The following is a 21,777-nucleotide window of genomic DNA, read 5'->3' on the forward strand; positions in this document are numbered from 1 at the left end:
AAATAATAACCAAAAAATTGTTAAACAAATCAAAATATATTTTAGATTCTTCAAATTAGCCACCCTTTGCATTGACGACAGCTTTGCTCACTCTTCGCATTTTCTCAACCAGCTTCATGAGGTAGTCACCTGGAATGCCTTTCAATTAGCAGTTGTGCCTTGTTAAGTTAATTTGTGATATTTCTTTCCTTCATGTGTTTGAGCCAATCAGTTGTGTTGTGACAAGGTAGGGGTGGTATACAGAAGATAGCCCTATTTGGTAAAAGACCAAGTCCATATAATGTCAAGAAAAGCTCAAAAAGGCAGAAACGACAGTCCATCAATACTTTAAGACATGAAGGTCAGTCAATCTGGAAAATGTCAAGAACTTTGAAGGTTTCTTCAAGTGCAGTCACAAAAAGCATCAAACGCTATGATGAAATTGGCTCTCATGAGGACTGCCACAGGAAAGGAAGACCCAGAGTTACCTCTGCTGCAGAGGACTCTAAGTTCAAAGTTCAACTCTAAGTTCATTAGAGTTGCCAGCCTCAGAAATTGCAGCCCAAAAAAATGCTTCAGAGTTCAAGTAACAGACACATCTCAACATCAACTGTTCAGAGGAGACTGCGTGAATCAGGCCTTCATGGTCGAATTGCTGCAAAGAAACCACTACTAAAGGACACCAACAAGACGAGACTTGCTTGGGCCAAGAAACACGATCAGTAGACATTAGACCAGTGGAAATCTGTCCTTTTGGTCTGATGAGAACAAATTTTGAGATTTTTGGTTCCAACCGCTGTGTCTTTGTGAGACGCAGAGAAGGTGAACGGATTATCTCCGCATGTGTGGTTCCCACCGTGAAGCATGGAGGAGGAGGAGGTGTGGGGGTGCTTTGCTGGTGACACTTACTTTTTTATTTAGAATTCTAGGCACACTTAACCAGCTCTGGCTACCACAGCATTTTTCAGCGACACGTCATCCCGTCTGATTTGGGCTTAGTCCCACTATCATTTGTTTTTCAACAGGACAATGACCCAACACACCTCCAGGCTGTGTAAGGGCTATTTGACCGAGAAGGAGAGTGATGGAGTGCTGCATCAGATGGCATGGCATCCACAATCACCTGACCTCAACCCAATTGAGATGGTTTGGGATGAGTTGGACCGCAGAGTGAAGGGAAAGTAGCCAACAAGTGCTCAGCATATGTGGTAACTCCTTCAAGACTGTTGGAAAAGCATTCCAGGTGAAGCTGGTTGAGAGAATGCCAAGAGTGTGCAAAGCTGTCAAGGCCAAGGGTGGCTACTTTGAAGAACCTATTTTGATTTATTTAACACTTTTTTTGGTTACTACATGATCCCATGTGTGTTATTTCATAGTGTTGATGTCTTCACTATTATTCTACAATGTAGGAAATAGTACAAATAAAGAAAAACCCTTGAATGAGTAGGTGTCCAAACTTTTGACTGGTACTGTATTTGTTGAGCACTTTTGAAATGTACAGCGACAGAATTCAGAACGTGCCGTTTTTACAGTATTCTCCCATACAACTGTAGGATAAATAAAGGGGCCATATAACCAGACAATGAAAGCTCTTACAATATTCAATGATTTCTCTAAAACAGGCTATAGGCTACATGTGCACCACCAAGTCAGAACAGAAGTCTAAGTTTTGAGGGGGAGAGGGACCAAACCCTAATAGGGAGGCACATGGGCAACTAACAGCTTACTACACAACATGCCGTTAGTATTACTTTCTTAGCTACAGTATACATATCTCCCTGGCATATTACATCATTTATGCAGCACCATACAATACATTTTTGGACTCCCCTTGTTGTGCTGTGCTCACTTGAACAGGAAGGTGGCGTGGTGGTCCTTCGTGGGCACATTTTGTCATCATGGTCTGGCATTCTCAGGATTTATGCTGCTTTCAAGACAACTGAGAACTCAGGGGAAAAAAACAAGGTTGAATCATGACGTCAGTGATCTTCAGGTCGGATCTATAGAAAGAGGCCCGGGTTTCCGAATTCTGAGTTGGATGAAACTTTTTTTTTTTTTCCCCAGTCGGAGTTCCGAGTTTCCAGTTGTTTTGAACACGGCAGAAGTCATGTTGGATTGACAGTATGGCCAATGTATTCAGCCGTTTCTGGCCCATGGTGTTGCATGTGAATGTTTATCCTTTTTAAGCTTGGAATAGATACCCAGAATTGGACCACAGACCCACTCCACTGAATAGCAGGCTAGTGATTGCTTTGCAATGCTTCCAGTTAGCCACTGATTCCTTCCAAACCACTCACTGTTGAATTTGCGATTTCCAACTTATTGTGTAATGTTAATGTATAATGGCTGATGAGCACCGATACGTTTTATGTAATATTTCTCTTCATATGACAGGGATTCAAAAGAATTTGCCAGAAGATTGCCGACTTGGTTCATGATGACTGCGTGTCTAGCTTGCTAGCTAAGATTTTGAAAGTATGATGTTAACATGATCAGTCCAATCAAAGCTACGGTAGATATAACATGATTTGATGTCCATTTGATCTGTGGCCAATGACCTTAAGCCTTCTTGGATGGGCACTTGTAATGTAAATCTATGGCAGGCAGCACCCAAGGGGCTTGAATTTTCAAGCTCTCCCAGTAGATTTTGTGGTGATGTTGTGTCCTCATGAGTGGCACAACTGCAGAACATTACCAATCCCTACACTCCGTGTTTTCCATTGGCTGCCCCACCACCACAGAAAGCATTGAGCTAGGCTGAAACACTTGCATTTTGGAGCTGCCTTATTCAAGAAAGCAAAAAAGAGACCATGTTTTGACTCAAAGATTTTTTTTAAAATTATTATTTGTTTGCTAAACAGGTGGAGCTCAAAACAGGTGGGTTGCCACCAATGGCAAGACCTGAAAAGGGTTGTCTAGCAATGATCAACAACCAATTGAACAGAGCTTGAAGAATTTAGAAAAGATTAATAGGCAAATGTTATACAACCCAGGTGTGAAAAGCTCTTTTTAGAAATTTACTCAAAGACTCAAAGCTGTAATCGCTGCCAAAGGTGATTCTGATTCTGTAATCGCTGCCAAAGGTATTGACTCAGGGCTGTGAATACTTATCTAATAAAGAGTATTTTGTGTAGTCGTTGACAAAAAATTACCAATCCATTTTAATCCCACTTTGTAACACAACAAAATGTGGAAAAAGTCTAGGGGTGTGAATACTTTCTTAAGGCACTGCAAATAAACAACCTCCCTCTCCCTGTGGTCCCCACCAGGCCACTTTGCTGGGGAGGAGGTTAAGGTGAAGCTGGGGGAGCTGAACGGCCGCTGGGACACCCTTAAAGGCAAGGCCGGCCAGCGCAGGCAGGACCTGGAGGACTCGCTGCAGGCACAGCAGTACTTCGCCGATGCTAACGAGGCAGAGTCCTGGATGAGGGAGAAAGAGCCCATTGTGGGCAGTCCCGACTATGGCAAGGATGAGGATTCGGCTGAGGCCCTGCTGAAGAAGCACGAAGCCCTGATGTCTGACCTGAGTGCTTATGGCAGCAGCATCCAGGCTTTGAAGGAGCAGGCCCAATCCTGCAGGGTAAGTCTGGAACCCACATTGCATCTTTAGTCTTATCGTGAAATGAATGTGCACCATTTTACAACTTTTATAACTGCCTAAACTAGCTAGCTAACATTCTATGAACAATTCAACTATTTTTCCGTCTTTGCAAACATCTGAGAACCAGAGTCCCAACAAATCAATAATTTCTTTACTACTCCTGGTCTATTATAGACACAAACGGATATTTTCATGTTGCTATTGTCTAGATTGCACCTTTAATACTTTTTTCCTTTGCACCTACAGCAACAAGTTGCGCCCACCGATGATGAGACTGGCAAGGAGCTGGTGCTGGCCCTCTATGACTACCAGGAGAAGAGCCCCCGTGAGGTCACCATGAAGAAGGGAGACATCCTCACCCTGCTCAACAGCACCAACAAGGTGTGTGTGTTCGCACACACACACATTGTATAATAAAAGAAAGTTACCATTTTAGCGAGATGAACAAAAGCCTTGCTCCAAGCAGGGCCAGGTCCACAAATAACTGCTGCTAGCCCATACCCATGATCAGGCACTTGATGAAGAACGGAAATAATTTGATAGGTATAAGCAAGATAGTATGAACTGAATGGGATGCATGTTCATCCTTTATGGGGGACAAAAATAACATTCTTGTCTTCTCTCCTGACCTCTCTCGCCTGCTGAAGGACTGGTGGAAGGTGGAGGTGAACGACCGCCAGGGCTTTGTGCCAGCGGCCTACGTCAAGAAGCTAGACCCCACCCAGTCCTCCTCCAGGGAGAACCTGCTGGACGAGCAGGGCAGCATCGGCCTCCGCCAGGACCAGATCGAGAACCAGTAAGGGCCTCCTTCTACCTAACCCACTTCCAAATTACCATCCCCTTCACACTGTAATTTCTGACTTCTGCTCTTACATGCCCAAGTACTCATCTTCAGTACACTCCTGTAGTTCTTTACCACCTTTTTACCTCTAACTTAACCTGTTGACCCGACTGGTTTAATTAACTGTTTTTAACAAATGTACGTTCCTATCTTATCCTAGCTAATTAACAATTAGCCTCTTTTCTCTCTCTAATTTTCAGTCTGTTTTTCTTAGTCTCTTCCTTATCATAACAGTCCAGTGAGCCAGTAGCACTTCAACTTTTCTGTCACTAACGGCCTTGCCTTTGTCTCCCTCTCTCTCTGTTTCCCTCCCTCTGTTTCCACCCCTAACTGCTAATGCCTGCCTGCGCATGTCATGTTTGTGACTGAGTAGGCCGGGCGCAAAGGAGGCGTGCAGTGTGTCTGTACGCATGAAGCAGGTGGAGGAACTGTGAGTAGGACCAGAGTGTCCCTCTAGGTGTCATGTTTGTGAAGTCACCACGCATTCCCACGAGCAACGCTGCCATTCCTGCCAGTCCCTCAATCAATACCCATTTCAATGTCGTGGTCCTTGTGACTGGTTCCAGTGCTCGCTCTCTCTCTCTCTCTCTCGCTCTACACAAAGGGGATTCTAAAATCTCCATCCTGTAATTTTAGGTACGGCACTCTCCTGGAGCTGGGCGAGAAACGCAAGGACATGCTAGAAAAGAGCTGCAAGAAGTTCATGCTGTTCCGCGAGGCTAACGAACTGCAGCAGTGGATCAACGAGAAGGAGGGAGCCCTCACCAACGAGGAGGTGGGCTCTGACCTGGAGCAGGTGGAGGTGCTGCAGAAGAAGTTTGACGACTTCCAGAAGGTACGCCGTACACAACGTGGCTGCCGGGAGTAGGAGAGGGCACTAGCTGACTTACTGTCCTTCATCCTTTTAGGCTTTAGTAGTGATGAGGGGAAAAATCAATACAGTAGAGTATCGCAGTAATATTTCTGACGATATATTCTAAGTATCGATTCTCTGCTAGATAGGTAATATCAGCTTGCGCTAGTCGGCTCTCAAAACTATGGTATTTCTGTGGCTTGGCCTCAATCTTGGTGAGCCAACATGTTTTCATTATGACTGATCAAAACTCGTTTTCTCATGGCTCTTTCTTTTCCCTCTGTAGCAGTATCGAAATCGCAATAAATGTAGAATTGTGATAAATCGTGACACATACAGAATCACAATACATATCGTATCGGTACCTACAGTTGAAGTCGGAAGTTTGGAAGAGTTTTCAACCACTCCACAGATTTCTTGTTAACAAACTATAGTTTTGGCAAGTCGGTTAGGACATCTACTTTGAGCATGACACAATTAATTTTTCCAACAATTCTTTACAGACAGATTATTTCACTTATAATTCACTGTATCACAATTCCGGTGGGTTTACTAAGTTGCCTGTTCCTTTTAAACAGCTGACAGGCTAATTGACATCATTTGAGTCAATTGGAGGTGTACCTGTGGATGTATTTCAAGGCCTACCTTCAAACTCAGTGCCTCTTTACTTGACATCATGGGAAAATCAAAAGAAATCAGCCAAGACCTCAGAAAAAACATTGTAGACCTCCACAAGTCTGGTTCATCCTTAGGAGCAATTTCCAAACGCCTGAAGGTACCACATTAATCTGTACAAACAATAGTACACAACACCATGGGACCACGCAGCCGTCATACCGCTCAGGAAGGAGACGCGTTCTGTCTCCTAGAGATGAACGTACTTTGGTGTGAAAAGTGCAAATCAATCCCAGAACAACAGCAAATGACCTTGTGAAGATGCTGGAGGAAACAGGTACAAAAGTATCTATATCCACAGTAAAACGAGTCCAATATCAAATGTATTTATATAGCCCTTAGATCAGCTGATATCTCAAAGTGCTGTACAGAAACCCAGCCTAAAACCCCAAACAGCAAGTAATGCAGGTGTAGAAGCACGGTGGCTAGGAAAAACTCCCTAGAAAGGCCAGAACCTAGGAAGAAACCTAGAGAGGAACCAGGCTATGAGGGGTGGCCAGTCCTCTTCTAGCTGTGCCGGGTAGAGATTATAACAGAACATGGCCAAGATGTTCAAATTTTCATAAATGACCAGCATGGTCAAATAATAATAATCACAGTAGTTGCTGAGGGTGCAACAGGTCAGCACCTCAGGAGTAAATGTCAGTTGGCTTTTCATAGCTCATCGTTGAGAGTATCTCTACCGCTCCTGCTGACTCTAGAGAGTTGAAAACAGCAGGTCTGGGACAGGTAGCAAGTCCGGTGAACAGGTCAGGGTTCCATAGCCGCATGCAGAACAGTTGAAACTGGAGCAACAGCATGGCCAGATGGACTGGGGACAGCAAGGAGTCATCATGCCAAGTAGTCCTGTGGCATGGTCCTTGGGCTCAGGTCCTCCGAGAGGGAGAAGGAGAGAATTAGAGAGAGCATACTTAAATTCACACAGAACACCGGATAAGACAGGAAGAATACTCCAGATATAACAGACTGACCCTAGCCCCCCGACACAAACTACTGCAGCATAAATACTGGAGGCTGAGACAGGAGGGGTCAGGAGACACTGTGGCCCCTCCGATGATACCCCCGGACAGGGCCAAACAGGCGGGATATAACCCTATCCACAGCCCCCACACCACTAGAGGGATATCTTTAACCACCAACTTACCATCCTCAGACAAGGCAGAGTATAGCCCACAAAGATCTCCGCCACGGCACAACCCAAGGGGTGGTGCTAACCCAGACAGAAAGACCACGTCAGTGACTCAACCAACTGAAGTGACACACCCCTCCGAGGGACGGCATGGAAGAGCAGTGACTCAGCCCCTGTAATTGGGTTAGAGGCAGAGAATCCCAGTGGAGAGAGGGGAACCGGCCAGGCAGAGACAGCAAGGGTGGTTCGGTTCTCCAGTGCCTTTTTGTTCACCTTCACACTTCTGGGCCAGGCTACACTCAATCATAGGACCTACTGAAGAGATGAGTCTTCAATAAAGACTTAAAGGTTCAGACCGAGTCTGCGTCTCTCACATGGGTAGGCAGACCATTACATAAAAATGGAGCTCTATGGGAGAAAGCCCTGCCTCCAGCTGTTTGCTTAGAAATTCTAGGGACAATTAGGAGGCCTGTGTCTTGTGACCGTAGCGTACGTGTAGGTATGTACGGCAGGAAAGTAGAGCATTGCAGTAGTCTAACATAGAAGTAACAAAAGCATGGATTAATTGTTCTGCATCATTTTTGGACAGAAAATGTCAGCTTTTTGCAATGTTACGTAGATGGATCAAAGTTGTCCTTGAAAGTCTTGATATGTTCGTCAAAAGAGAGATCAGGGTCCAGAGTAACGCCGAGGTCCTTCAGTTTTATTTGAGACAACTGTACAACCATCAAGATTAATTGTCAGATTCAACAGAAGATCTCTTTGTTTCTTGGGACCTAGAACAAGCATCTCTGTTTTGTCTGAGTTTTTAAAAGTAGAACGTTTGCAGCCATCCACTTCCTTATGTCTGAAACACAGGCTTCCAGCGAGGGCAATTTTGGGGCTTCACCATGTTTCATTGAAATGTACAGCTGTGTGTCATCCGCATAGCAGTGAAATTTAACATTATGTTTTCGAATGACATCCCCAAGAGGTAAAATATATAGTGAAAACAATAGTGGTCCTAAAACGGAACCTTGAGGAACACCGAAATTTACAGTTGATTTGTCAGAGGACAAACCATCCACAGAGACAAACTGATATCTTTCCAACAGATAAGATCTAAACCAGGCAATTTGGGTTTTCAATCTCTCCAAAAGAATGTGGTGATCGATGGTATCAAAAGCAGCACTAAGGTCTAGGAGCATGAGGACAGATGCAGAGCCTCGGTCTGACGCCATTAAAAGCTAATTTACCACCTTCACAAGTGCAGTCTCAGTGCTATGATGGGGTCTAAAACCAGACTGAAGCATTTCGTATACGTTGTTTATCTTCGGGAAGGCAGCTTTTTCCCAAAAAATTGAGAGGAATGGGAGATTCGATATAGGCCGATAGGTTTTTATATTTTCTGGGTCAAGGTTTGGCTTTTTCAAGAGAGGCTTTATTACTGCCACTTTTAGTGAGTTTGGTACACATCCGGTGGATAGAGAGCCGTTTATTATGTTCAACATAGGAGGGCCACAGGAAGCAGCTCTTTCAGTAGTTTAGTTGGAATAGGGTCCAGTATGCAGCTTGAAGGTTTAGAGGCCATGATTATTTTCATCATTGTGTCAAGAGATATAGTACTAAAACACTTGAGTGTCTCCCTTGATCCTAGGTCCTGGCAGAGTTGTGCAGACTCAGGACAACGGAGCTTTGGAGGAATACGCAGATTTAAAGAGGAGTCCGTAATTTGCTTTCTAATGATCATGATCTTTTCCTCAAAGAAGTTCATTAATTTATTACTGCTGAAGTGAAAGCCATCCTCTCTTGGGGAATGCTGCTTTTTAGCAACTTTGCGACAGTTTCAAAAATACATTTTGCATTGTTCTTATTTTCCTCAATTAAGTTTGAAAAATAGGATAATCGAGCAGCAGTGAGGGCTCTTCGATACTGCACGGTACTGTCTTTCCAAGCTGTTCGGAAGACTTCCAGTTTGGTGGGGCGCCATTTCCGTTCCAATTTTCTGGAAGCTTGCTTCAGAGCTCGGGTATTTTTTGTATACCTGGGAGCTAGTTTCTTATGACAAATGTTTTTAGGAGTGCGACTGCATCTAGGGTATTGCGCAAGGATAAATTGAGTTCCTCAGTTGGGTGGTTAACTTATTTTTGTCCTCTGACGTCCTTGGGTAGGCAGAGGGAGTCTGGAAGGGCATCGAGGAACCTTTGGGTTGTCTGAGATTTTATAGCACGACTTTTGATGCTCCTTGGTTGGGGTCTGAGCAGATTATTTGTTGAGATTGCAAACGTAATAAAATGGTGGTCCGATAGTCCAGGATTATGAGGGAAAACATTAAGATCCACAACATTTATTTCATGGGACAAAACTAGGTCCAGATTATGACTGAGGCAGTGAGTATGTCCGGAGACATGTTGGACAAAACCCACTGAGTCAATGATTGCTCCGAAAGCCTTTTGGAATGGGTCTGTGGACTTTTCCATGTAGAATATTAAAGTCACCAAAAATTATTATACACTGCTCAAAAAAGAAAGGGAACACTTAAACAACACAATGTAACTCCAAGTCAATCACACTTCTGTGAAATCAAACTGTCCACTTAGGAAGCAACACTGATTGACAATAAATTTCACATGCTGTTGTGCAAATGGAATAGACAACAGGTGGAAATGATAGGCAATTAGCAAGACACCCCCAATAAAGGAGTGGTTCTGCAGGTGGTGACCACTTCTCAGTTCCTATGCTTCCTGGCTGATGTTTTGGTCACTTTTGAATGCTGGCGGTGCTTTCACTCTAGTGGTAGCATGAGACGGAGTCTACAACCCACACAAGTGGCTCAGGTAATGCAGCTCATCCAGGATGGCACATCAATGCGAGCTGTGGCAAGAAGGTTTGCTGTGTCTGTCGGCGTAGTGTCCAGAGCATGGAGGCGCTACCAGGAGACAGGCCAGTACATCAGGAGACCTGGAGGAGGCCGTAGGAGGGCAACAACCCAGCAGCAGGACCGCTACCTCCGCCTTTGTGCAAGGAGGAGCAGGAGGAGCACTGCCAGAGCCCTGCAAAATTACCTCCAGCGGGCCACAAATGTGCATGTGTCTGCTCAAACGGTCAGATAACAGACTCCATGAGGGTGGTATGAGGGCCCGACGTCCACAGGTGGGGGTTGTGCTTATAGCCCAACACCGTGCAGGACGTTTGGCATTTGCCAGAGAACACCAAGATTGGCAAATTCGCCACTGGCGCCCTGTGCTCTTCACAGATGAAAGCAGGTTCACACTGACCACATGTGACAGAGTCTGGAGACACCGTGGAGAACGTTCTGCTGCCTGCAACATCCTCCAGCATGACCGGTTTGGCGGTGGGTCAGTCATGGTGTGGGGTGGCATTTCTTTGGGGGGCCGCACAGCCTGCCATTAGGTACCGAGATGAGATCCTCAGACCCCTTGTGAGACCATATGCTGGTGCGGTTGGCCCTGGGTTCCTCCTAATGCAAGACAATGCTAGACCTCATGTGGCTGGAGTGTGTCAGCAGTTCCTGCAAGAGGAAGGCATTGATGCTATGGACTGGCCCGCCCGTTCCCCAGACCTGAATCCAATTGAGCACATCTGGGACATCATGTCTCGCTCCATCCACCAACGCCACGTTGCACCACAGACTGTCCAGGAGTTGGCGGATGCTTTAGTCCAGGTCTGGGAGGAGATCCCTCAGGAGACCATCCGCCACCTCATCAGGAGCATGCCCAGGCGTTGTAGGGAGGTCATACAGGCACGTGGAGGCCACACACACTACTGAGCCTCATTTTGACTTGTTTTAAGGACATTACATCAATGTTGGATCAGCCTGTAGTGTGGTTTTCCACTTTAATTTTGAGTGTGACTCCAAATCCAGACCTCCATGGGTTGATAAATTGGATTTCCATTGATTATTTTTGTGTAATTTTGTTGTCAGCACATTCAACTATGTAAAGAAAAAAGTATTTAATAAGATTATTTCATTCATTCAGATCTAGGATGTGTTATTTTAGTGTTCCCTTTATTTTTTTGAGCAGTGTATTATCTGCTATGACTACAAGTTCCGATAGGAACTCGGTGAGGAACGCTGTATATGGCCCAGGAGGCCTGTAAACAGTAGCTATAAAAAGTGATTGAGTAGGCTGCATAGATTTCATGACTAGAAGCTCAAAAGACAAAAACGTCTTCTTTTTTTAGTACATTGAAATTTGCTGTCGTAAATGTTAGCAACACCTCTATATCGACATAACCTGAAAGGCCGCTCAGCAAGGAAGAAGCCACTGCTCCAAAACCGCCATTAAAAAAGCCAGACTATGGTTTGCAACTGCAGATGGGGACAAAGATTGTACTTTTTGGAGAAATGTCCTCTGGTCTGATGAAACAAAAATAGAACTGTTTAGCCAAAATGACCATCGTTATGTTTGGAGGAAAAAGGGGGGAGGCTTGCAAGCCGAAGAACCATCTCACCATCTCTCCTGCTTTTCTGCAGGAAGGACTGGTGCGCTTAAAAAAATAGATGGCATCATGAGGGAGGAAAATGTTGTGGATATATTGAAGCAACATCTCAAGACATCAGTCAGGAAGTTAATGCTTGGTGGCAAATGGGTCTTCCAAATGGACAATGACCCTAAGCATACTTCCAAAGTTGAAGAAAATTTGTGGGCAGAACTGAATAAGCGTGTGCGAGCAAGGAGGCCTACAAACCTGACTCAGTTACACCAGCTCTGTCAGGAGGAATGGGCCAAAATTCACCCAGGTTATTGTGGGAAGCTTGTGTAAGGCTACCCGAAACATTTGACCCATGTTAAACAATTTAAAGGCGATGCTACCAAATGCTAATTGAGTGTATGTAAACTTCTGACCCACTGGGAATGTGGTGAAAGAAATAAAAGCTTAAATAAATAATTCTCTCAACTATTATTCTGACATTTCACATTCTCTTTAAATAAAGTGGTGACCCTAACTGACCTAAGACAGGGATTTTTTTTTTTAAATGTCAGGAATTGTGAAACTGAGTTTAAATGTATTTGGCTAAGGTGTATGTAAACTTATGACTTCAACTGTAAGTATTGTGATAATATCCTATCGTGGGGACCCTGGCAATTCCTAGCCCTAGGCTTTAGTGAACCAAAAAGCATTAAGAAAGCCTGTCAGTTGAACTCTGTTTAAGTGCACTCCACTTGTAAGAGACAAGTTAGTGGTTGTAGAATATACAGTGCATTTGGAAAGTATTTAGACACCTAGGCTTTTTCCACATTTTGTTATGTTACAGCCTTACTCTAAAATGTATTTAAATTGTTTTTTTTCCCCTTATCAATCTACACACAATACCCCATAATGACAAAGCAAAAACATTATTTTTTGCAAATGTATTACAATTAAAAAAAACTGATACGACATTTACATAAGTATTCAGACCCTTTACTCAGTACTTTGAAGCACCTTTGGAAGCGTTTACAGCCTTGAGTCGTCTTGGGTATTACGCTACAAGCTTGGCACACCTGTATTTGGGGAGTTTCTCCCATTCTTCTCTGCAGATCATCTCAGGTTGGATGGAGATCATCGCTGCACCGCTATTTTCAGGTCTCTCCAGAGATGTTCAATCGGGGTCCAGTCCGGGCTCTGGCTGGGCCACTCAAGGACATTCAGAGACTTGTCCCGAAGCCATTCATGCGTTGTCTTGGATGTGTGCTTAGGGTTGTTGTCCTGTTGGAAGGTGAACTTTCGCCCCCAGTCTGAGAACCTGCTCCAGAGTGCTCAGGACTTCATCAAGGATCTCTCTGTACTTTGCTTCATTCATCTTTCACTCGATCCTGACTAGTCTCCCAGTCCCTGCCTCTGAAAAACATCCCAACAGAATAAGGCTGTAACGTATCAAATTTGGAAAAAGTCAAGGGGTCTGAATACTTTCTGAATGCACTGTACTATATTTTAGACAGTATGAGGGTATTTTCTCATAAGAATCCCATCCATGCCTGGTAGTTCCTAGAGACCGTTAGACTGCTGATCTGTGGGTATTTGTGCCGGTCAATAAAAAAAAAAAAACATTTTATGTATGGGAGCTGAATGCCGCCTTAGGAAATGGCTGACTTTTTACGGGCTCCTAACCAATTGTGCTATTTGTGTTTTTTCACATTATTTGTAACTTATTTTGTGCATAATGTTTCTGCCACTGTCTCTTATGACCGAAAAGAGCTTCTGGATATCAGTACCGCGATTACTCACCTCGATCTGGACAAATATTTTTTCATTAACGAGTCGGACGCGGATATTTTACTTCAGACACCGGACAAGGCCCAAATCCCCATAATTGGCATGAAGAAGAGATATTGGGGATGTTGGTCAGGGTGCTTTGTAAGGATCAGATGGTGAGTGGGTAATCCGTCTCTACCATCAGTCCTATTAGCCAACGTGCAATCATTGAATATTAAAATGGATGCACTCCGATCAAGACTACCCAACCAACGGGACATTAAACTGTAATATCTTATGTTTCACCGAGTCGTGGCTGAACGACGACATGGATAACATACAGCTGGCTGAGTTTTCCGTGCATCGGCAAGATAGAACAGCTGCCTCCAGTAAGACAAGGGGTGGCGGTTTGTGTCTATTTGTAAATAACAGCTGGTGCACGAAGTCCAATATTAAACAGGTCAACATTCACAAGGCTGCAGGGCCAGACTGATTACCAGGACGTGTACTCCGAGCATGCGTTGATCAAGTGTCTTCACTGACATTTTCAACCTGTCCCTGACCGAGTCTGTAATACCAACATGTTTCAAGCAGACCACCATAGTCCCCGTGCCCAAGAACACCAAGGTAACCTGCCTAAATGACTACCGACCCGTAGCACTCACATCTGTAGCTATGAAGTGCTTTGAAAGGCTGGTCATGGCTCACTTCAACACCATTATCCCAGAAACCCTATATTCATTCTCTATTTCACTCCAAACTGTCCTTTCCCACCTTGTCAAAAGGAGCACCTACGTGAGAATGCTATTCATTGACTACAGCTCAGCGTTAAACACCATAGTTCCCTGAAAGCTCATCACTAAGCTAAGGACCCTGGGACTAAACACCTCCCTCTGCAACTGGATCCTGGACTTCCTGACCGGCCGCCTCCAGGTGGTAGGGGTAGGTAACAACACATCTGTCACGCTGTTTCTCAACACAGAGCCCCCTCGGGGGTGCGTGCTCAGTCTCCTCCTGTACTCCGTTCACCCATGGCCAAGCACGACTCCAACACCATCAAGTTTCTGACGACACAACAGTGGTAGGCCTGATCACCAACAACGATGAGACAGCCTGTAGTGAGGAGATCAGAGTCCTGGCACTATGGTGCCAGTATAACAACCTCCCCCTCAATGTGATTAAGACAAAGATGATCGTGTACTACAGGAAAAGGAGGGCTGAGCACGCCCCATTCTCATTGACGGGATTGTAGTGGAGCAGGTTGAGAGCATCAAGTTCCTTGGTGTCCACATCACTAACAAACTATCATGGCCCAAACACACCAAGACAATCTTGAAGAGGGCATGACTACGCCTATTCCCCCTCAGGAGACTGAAAAGATTTGGCATGGGTCCTCAGAGCCTCTAAGTTATACAGTTGCACCATCGAGAGCATCCTGACTGGTCGCATCACTGCCTGGCATGACAACTGCTCGACCTCCGACCGCAAGGCAGTACAGAGGGTAGTGTGTATGGCCCAGTTCATCACTAGGGCCAAACTTCCTACCATCCAGGACTTCTATACCAGGTGATGCCAGAGGGGGTACCAAAAATTGTCAGACTCCAGCCACCCTAGTCAGACTGTTCTTTCTGCTACCGCACAGCAAGTGGTACCGGAACGCCAAGTCTAGGTCCAAGATGCTTCTAAACAGCTTCTACTCCCAAGCCATAAGACTCCTGAACAGCTAATCAAATGGCTTCTCGGACTATTTGCATTATGCTGCTGCTACTCTGTGTTTTATTATCTATACATAGTCACTTTACCTACATGTACACTACCTTTCAAAAGTTTGGGGTCAATCTTCCCTGAGCCTGTTCACTGTTGACGTTGAGACTGGTGTTTTGCGGGTACTATTTAATGAAGCTGCCAGTTGAGAATTTGTGAGGCATCTGTTTCTCAAACTAGACACTAATGTATTTGTCCTCTTGCTCAGTTGTGCACTGAGGCCTCCCACTCTTTCTATTCTGGTTAGGGCCAGTTTGCGCTGTTCTGTGAAAGGAGTAGTACACAGCGTTGTACGAGATCTTCAGTTTCTTGGAATTTTCTCGCATGGAATAAGCCTTCATTTCTCAGAACAAGAATAGACTGACGAGTTTCAGAAAAAAGGTCTTTGTTTTTGGCCATTTTGAGCCTGTAGTCGAACCCACAAATGCTGATGCTCCAGATACTCAAATAGTCTGAGGAAGGCCAGTTTTTATTGCTTCTTTAATCAGGACAACAGTTTTCAGCTGTGCTAACATAATTGCAAAAGTGTTTTCTTATGATCAATTAGCCTTTTTAAAATGATACATTTGGATTAGCTGTTTCCAGCTACAATAGTCATTTACAACATTAACAATGTCTACACTGTATTTCTGATCAATTTTATGTTATTTTAATGGACAAAAAATTAGCTTTTCTTTCAAAAACAAGGACATTTCTAAGTGATCCCAAACTTTTGAACGGTAGTGTACATATTAGCTAAATTACCTCGACTAACCGGTGCCCCCGCACATTGACTCTGTACCGGTACCCCCTGTATTGAGCCTCACTATTGTTATTTTATTGTTGCTCTTTAATTATTTGTTTTTATTTTTGGTTTATTTGAGTAAATACTTTCTTAACCAACAATGCAGTTTTAAGAAGAATAAGTGTTAAGGGCTTGCCGGTAAGCATTTCACTGTAAGGTCTACACCTGTTGTATTTGGCGCATGTGACTAATAAAATTTGATTTGACTCCAATTAGCTTCCATATTCCGGTTGCAGAGCCATTAATAATGTGTGCATACTAGAACACATGGAAATGTGACGTGCACTGCAGTCCTCCTTAGTATATACCATACCCATCTCGACCAGTACCTTGGTGAATAAAATGTGTGTGAGTTGTGTAGTGACGGTCTTTCTTCTCCTTGCGTGTCCACCAGGACCTGAAGGCCAACGAGTCTCGTCTGAGGGACATCAACAAGGTAGCATCTGAGCTGGAGTCTGAGGGCCTAATGGCAGAGGAGGCACACATGGTCCAAGCTCAGGTAATGTAGCCCGCTAATGCAGAGATATGTCATATTTCATTTGTCAAATATGAAAGCCTATGAAGCAATTGTTATTACGTGAGTATTTGTGTGAAAGTATTTTACATTGTTTGAAATATAGCAAAGGTATTCACTTTCCAGCTATACCAGTGTATAACATTTGTAACTTAACTTTTTTTTTTTTTTTACTCCAGGAACAAGTAATGGTGGGTTCCGTTCCTGGCAAGGTAAAGACGACTCCTGAGTTTCAATACATTTTGATTTCATTAACAGTATAATGTATCTAGAATGTTTATTTCTGTCATGTATGTAACCCAAATTCCCCTCTTTGTTCCAACAGGATGATACCGATTCCAAAAATGCTTCACCATGGAAGGTAAGAAAGTCTTGACCAATCAACATAGTCTCATGGATATCCAAACAAAGCATTTTGTCTCCCAAACTATATCCTTTTAGTCAGACCATGTCTTTTTTTTTCCTCCATAAAAGATTGGACAGCATGTAGCCTGTCAATCTGGACTTGTCGTCATTTGAACCTGAGCATGATTGAACTGCATTGGGGTTTTGACACTGTCAAAAATATTTGAATGAACCTGAATCTTGGATTCATGCCCACTAATTCAGCCTTGTTCATAGGACCTTGCATCAGTTAATGTAAGACATACTTGTTAACAAACAAGAGATAAACAAATGAATGGAAGACCTGGCACTTATCACTCACCATTCAATATATTATTATATACTACTCTATATTTAGAAGTACTCTACTGTTCACAAGCTACTCTAGTGAACCTGTTTACTTGTTTACTCTAGCTACCCGTTTATAAGGTATTAGTTTCATTGGGTAAACAAAAATGTGTAGGGTTATAAATAGGTCAAAATTACCTTTCTCATTACAGCTAAAACAGGTGAAAACACATAGCAGACACATGTTGACACACCCATAGATGGATTTAGCTAGAAGACGGTATTATATGCATCTTTGTTGACGCAGCCTACACATGAACCCAATATTAACTTTTGCCTTGAGCTGTAGTAACTTAGTCAGCGCTTAAGTTTCCGTCTCCACTGCATGTATGGTAATGGTGGTCCTTTGGTGGTTTGGGACCTGCTGGTCTTCTATCGCCATGTTGATGGTGCCGGCTGTCTTTTGGGCAACAGTGTAAAGACATGGTCTGTCTTTACCCCCTGCTGTGCTAATATGGTTCCTCTCTTGACTGGTGTGGTGTTTTTGTCCCAATCCCCCTCCCTTCCTCCCCCCTTTTCCTGTCCTCCTTTCTGCTCTGATTTTTTTTCACCTTTGATTGTAGAATGTACGCTTGGCTGTTCAAACGACGGCTAACTTTAATACTATCAAGGTAAGATTTTTGAAGACTAGCCCCCCACATCCCTCCTCCCTCGCATTTGTCATCCTGGCTTGTCTCATACCTGCATCGTGTTCGTTCTGGAGACTAACCCTTTCATCAACGTGGTCACCCTGTGGTTCCATTGTCTTGTCCATCATCGGTCTGGACTCTGTCCGTGTATACAGTCCTTACGTCGTATTTTTGTTCTCATCATGTCGCCGATGTTATTGAATGGCCTTGTTTTCATTTGTCTCATCCCCCTCTCCTTTAACCATTGTTATTTGTTTTCGAAATGAAGGATGGCTGGTACAAAAGGCATTGAAATATGCCTCAACACCATATTTTGTTACCCTAGCGTTTTGTAATTTCTTTCTCCATTGTTTCTCCATCCTGTGTATCGACATTCATCCATCTCCCAGTCTGACTTTCCATGTTCCTCGTTACCAACCCCTTTTATCCAACAGCCTCCTTTTACACCAGTCTGTCTATCAAACACACATGGAGCACAACCTGAATCAATGAGCACTTTACTGATTCACAATTTATATTCACAATTTATATTCACAACTGATACCAGTTTAAGACCCTCATTGCTCAACATTACCAGGATTGGGCTCCATTCCACTGGACTCCATTGTAACTCAGTCAATTCAGAGAAGTTCAAATTCATCTAATAAATTAAGTCATTTTGTTTTGATTCATTGAGTTGAAATGGAATGTATCCCAACCTGGAAGGATATGCAAACAAGAGTCTATATATCAAATAATATCCTGAAAATAAGTCATTTATCAATTCATTTAAACATTCACTCAATTTAAATCGGCTAAATTGGAGCACTGGGTTCAAGAAACCTTGGCAAAGGCCTCATGGGAGTTATTGGATCCTGGAGAAGCTCTGTCTACCTCTGTGATTGGATGATAATGGTGTCCGGGGGTGTGTTTGTAGGAGCTGAACAACCGCTGGAGGTCCCTACAGCAGCTGGCTGAGGAGAGAAGCAACATGCTGGGGAGTGCCCACGAGGTGCAGAGGTTCCACAGGTACACACAACACACATCCATATAACATCTATGCATGCACACGCATATATATGGTCGCACACATCCACAGAAGGCATATGAAGTGCACATACACACTATGTTCAAACAGATGCAGAAAAAACCTGCACATTAAAGTCTGCACACAGACATCTGTGTTTAAGGTGACACATGTATTAGCCCATGTAGGTTCCTGATGAAGACCAAGATCACCTCAAGGAGAAAGTTGGTGGACATTAATATTTAACACACTGAACAAAATGGCTGGTGTGAAATGAAAAACTAAATGGCTGCTTGTTTTCCTCAGGGATGCGGATGAGACCAAGGAGTGGATCGAGGAGAAGAACCAGGCCCTGAACACAGACAACTACGGCCACGACCTGGCTAGCGTTCAGGCTCTGCAGCGCAAACATGAGGGCTTTGAGAGAGACCTGGCCGCCTTGGGAGACAAGGTGAGCGGTAACACACACACACACACACACACACACACTTTCAGTTGCCATTTAGATTAGCGGATGGTCAGTATTGATCAAAGTCTTGAAGATGAGGTGAGCAGAAACACACACACGCATGCATTGATCTACTGTGTCGATCGTCCTTCTTCAAGAAGATACTGCGTCTCAGTAAGAGCAGGACCATCCAAACACACAGGGACTAAAAAAAAGGTTGAAGAAAGTAATAACCCTAGGCGGATCTTTGCCTTCCTCTCCCCTGTTCCAGGTGAAGTCTCTGGGGGAGACGGCGGAGCGTCTGATCCAGTCCCATCCGGAGGCTGTGGACGACATCCAGGAGAAGTGCACAGAGCTCAACATGGCCTGGAGCAGCCTAGTGGCGCGTGCCGACCAGCGCAAGGACAAGCTGGGCAACTCCCACGACCTGCAGCGCTTCCTCTCCGACTTCAGGGACCTGATGTCCTGGATTAACGGCATCCGAAGCTTGGTCTCCTCAGAGGAACTGGCCAAAGATGTGACCGGGGCTGAGGCCCTGCTGGAGAGACACCAGGTACTGGTATATGAGCACACATAGATGCACACACAAGCACTTGTACCGTCCATCCCCTGTATCTTGTGGACACACCAGGTGAACCCGATTCCACATATGGACACACACAAACATCTAGTCCATCCTCTCTCTCTCTTTCCAGGAGCACCGTACTGAGATCGACGCCCGTGCGGGCACTTTCCAGGCCTTTGAGCAGTTTGGACAGCAGCTGTTGGCACGAGGCCACTACGCCAGTCCGGAGATCCAGCAGAAGCTGGAGGCCCTGGACCACGAGAGGGCCGACCTGGAGAAGGCCTGGGTCCAGAGGCGCATGATGCTCGACCAGTGCCTGGAGCTCCAGGTTGGAGACACGCATGCGCAGACACAGACAGACACATTAATTCAATCATTAACACTGTAGAACAAACTATGAAACGGCGCTTGCCTCCATACAGGGACACAGCACACACACCAAGCTCGCAAATCGGCAATGTTTGACCATAAGTTAGTTAAATTAATTTAAGTAAATGAAATTACACAGCATAAAACCTCAATAAAAATATATTTTTTAAATGATGCAGTCTTAGAAACCCCCCTGTTGTTTACCTTCTGGGGCACGAAAGGGTGGCAGATCATTCCTTAAGCCTTGCAAAAACAAACACCTCGTCTCAGTGGCTTTTGGTTATTTAAACTTAAGGACATGTTGGTGTGTCTACGTTAGTTTAGGTTCATTTGCTCCAGACTTGACAGTGTGCCTTTGATGAACTAGGCCTAATCTAGTTTGTGTGCTGCCAACCAATGGAATAAAAATGTATTAATTATACTACACACAACCTCGAGACGACGTCAATTACTAGCCTAGCCAGTATACAACTTATCCTAGTGAGTAATCTCTCTCCACTCCTCCCTCAGCTGTTCAACCGTGACTGTGAGCAGGCTGAGAATTGGATGGCAGCGCGCGAGGCCTTCCTGGCCAGCGACGACAAGGGCGACTCCCTGGACAGCGTGGAGGCCCTCATCAAGAAACACGAGGACTTTGACAAGGCCATCAATGTGCAGGAGGAGAAGATCGCTGCCCTGCAGTCCTTTGCTGACCAGCTGGTTGGTGCTGACCACTACGCCAAGCCTGAGATCTTCAAACGTCGCAACGAAGTCCTGGACAGGTCACTCTAGCTTTCTCTTTAGATGACCATCTGTGCAACTTTGCATATGTGTATCTGTTAGCATTATTCCGTTACCATGGAATTGGCCACTGAGACTTTAAAATATATGGTTTGTTAAACTTTGAAATCAATGGTTTTTGTTTGGCATACTTTTTAAAGTCTCAGCGTAATTCCATTACCATGGAATTGCCCTAGTGTAACTGTGCCTGCCTGCGTTTGTCCTCCCGGTCTGTAGGTGGCGCCGTCTGAAGGCCCAGATGATTGAGAAGCGTTCCAAGCTGGGCGAGTCCCAGACCCTGCAGCAGTTCAGCCGTGATGTGGATGAGATTGAGGCCTGGATCAGCGAGAAGCTGCAGACGGCCACCGACGAGTCCTACAAGGACCCCACCAACATCCAGGTACAGGATTGGCTAAGAATATCACAATGACAGGCTCCATCCTTGGCGTTTCAAGGCTGAACCATAGAGATGGATTGTGGGCACACTTGCCACAAAAGACAGATAGCAATCGGTAGCGCCATGGAGGGCTTTCAGCATGGGACGTACACCCTCTAACCATCTCTATAGGCTTCCCCTAAGCCCCCTAACCACTGATCTAGGGTCAGTTTACCCTACCCCATAACCATTAGTAGGATAACAAATATCTGATTCTCTGTCAGTGGTTAGGGGCAGCTTTTTTTTATTCTTGTCAGATGAAATACTTTGACTTGATCAAAAGATCATGATCAAATAATGACTTGAAACACCCTTTTTTCAGAATTTCTGCTGAACCCACCCCAAATCTAACGGTTTAACCTTAAAATTGATAAATGTCGATTTTTACATCAACAAATAACCTTGAATTCATATTAAAACCCATAAATACATTTACTCTAACATTTTTTTTTTCAAATCATCTTTGTCAAGCATTTGTATGTTGCCATAATTCTATACTGTATTTTTTTTTAG

General features: G+C 44.4%; 1 protein-coding gene across 7 annotated transcripts in view; it reads left to right on the top strand.

The window, feature by feature from the left end:
* Positions 1-21,777, top strand: part of LOC106562832 (spectrin alpha chain, non-erythrocytic 1) — a 73,673-nt gene that overhangs the window by 40,106 nt on the left and 11,790 nt on the right. For 4 of the 7 annotated variants that reach the window (XM_014127867.2, XM_014127862.2, XM_045689818.1 and 1 more), the window contains exons 16-30: positions 3,249-3,559; positions 3,827-3,961; positions 4,228-4,376; positions 4,795-4,851; positions 5,058-5,256; positions 16,201-16,305; positions 16,500-16,532; positions 16,646-16,681; positions 17,616-17,663; positions 18,598-18,689; positions 18,994-19,138; positions 19,407-19,688; positions 19,831-20,028; positions 20,580-20,830; positions 21,066-21,228. In XM_014127867.2, the coding sequence (XP_013983342.1) occupies positions 3,249-3,559; positions 3,827-3,961; positions 4,228-4,376; positions 4,795-4,851; positions 5,058-5,256; positions 16,201-16,305; positions 16,500-16,532; positions 16,646-16,681; positions 17,616-17,663; positions 18,598-18,689; positions 18,994-19,138; positions 19,407-19,688; positions 19,831-20,028; positions 20,580-20,830; positions 21,066-21,228 (2,204 nt within the window). The remainder of the gene's footprint in view (positions 1-3,248; positions 3,560-3,826; positions 3,962-4,227; positions 4,377-4,794; positions 4,852-5,057; positions 5,257-16,200; positions 16,306-16,499; positions 16,533-16,645; positions 16,682-17,615; positions 17,664-18,597; positions 18,690-18,993; positions 19,139-19,406; positions 19,689-19,830; positions 20,029-20,579; positions 20,831-21,065; positions 21,229-21,777) is intronic. The other 3 variants (XM_014127866.2, XM_014127868.2, XM_014127865.2) reach the window with 2 other exon arrangements.

The sequence above is a fragment of the Salmo salar genome, chromosome ssa11, assembly GCF_905237065.1.
Source record: "Salmo salar chromosome ssa11, Ssal_v3.1, whole genome shotgun sequence".
NCBI lineage: Eukaryota > Metazoa > Chordata > Actinopteri > Salmoniformes > Salmonidae > Salmo > Salmo salar.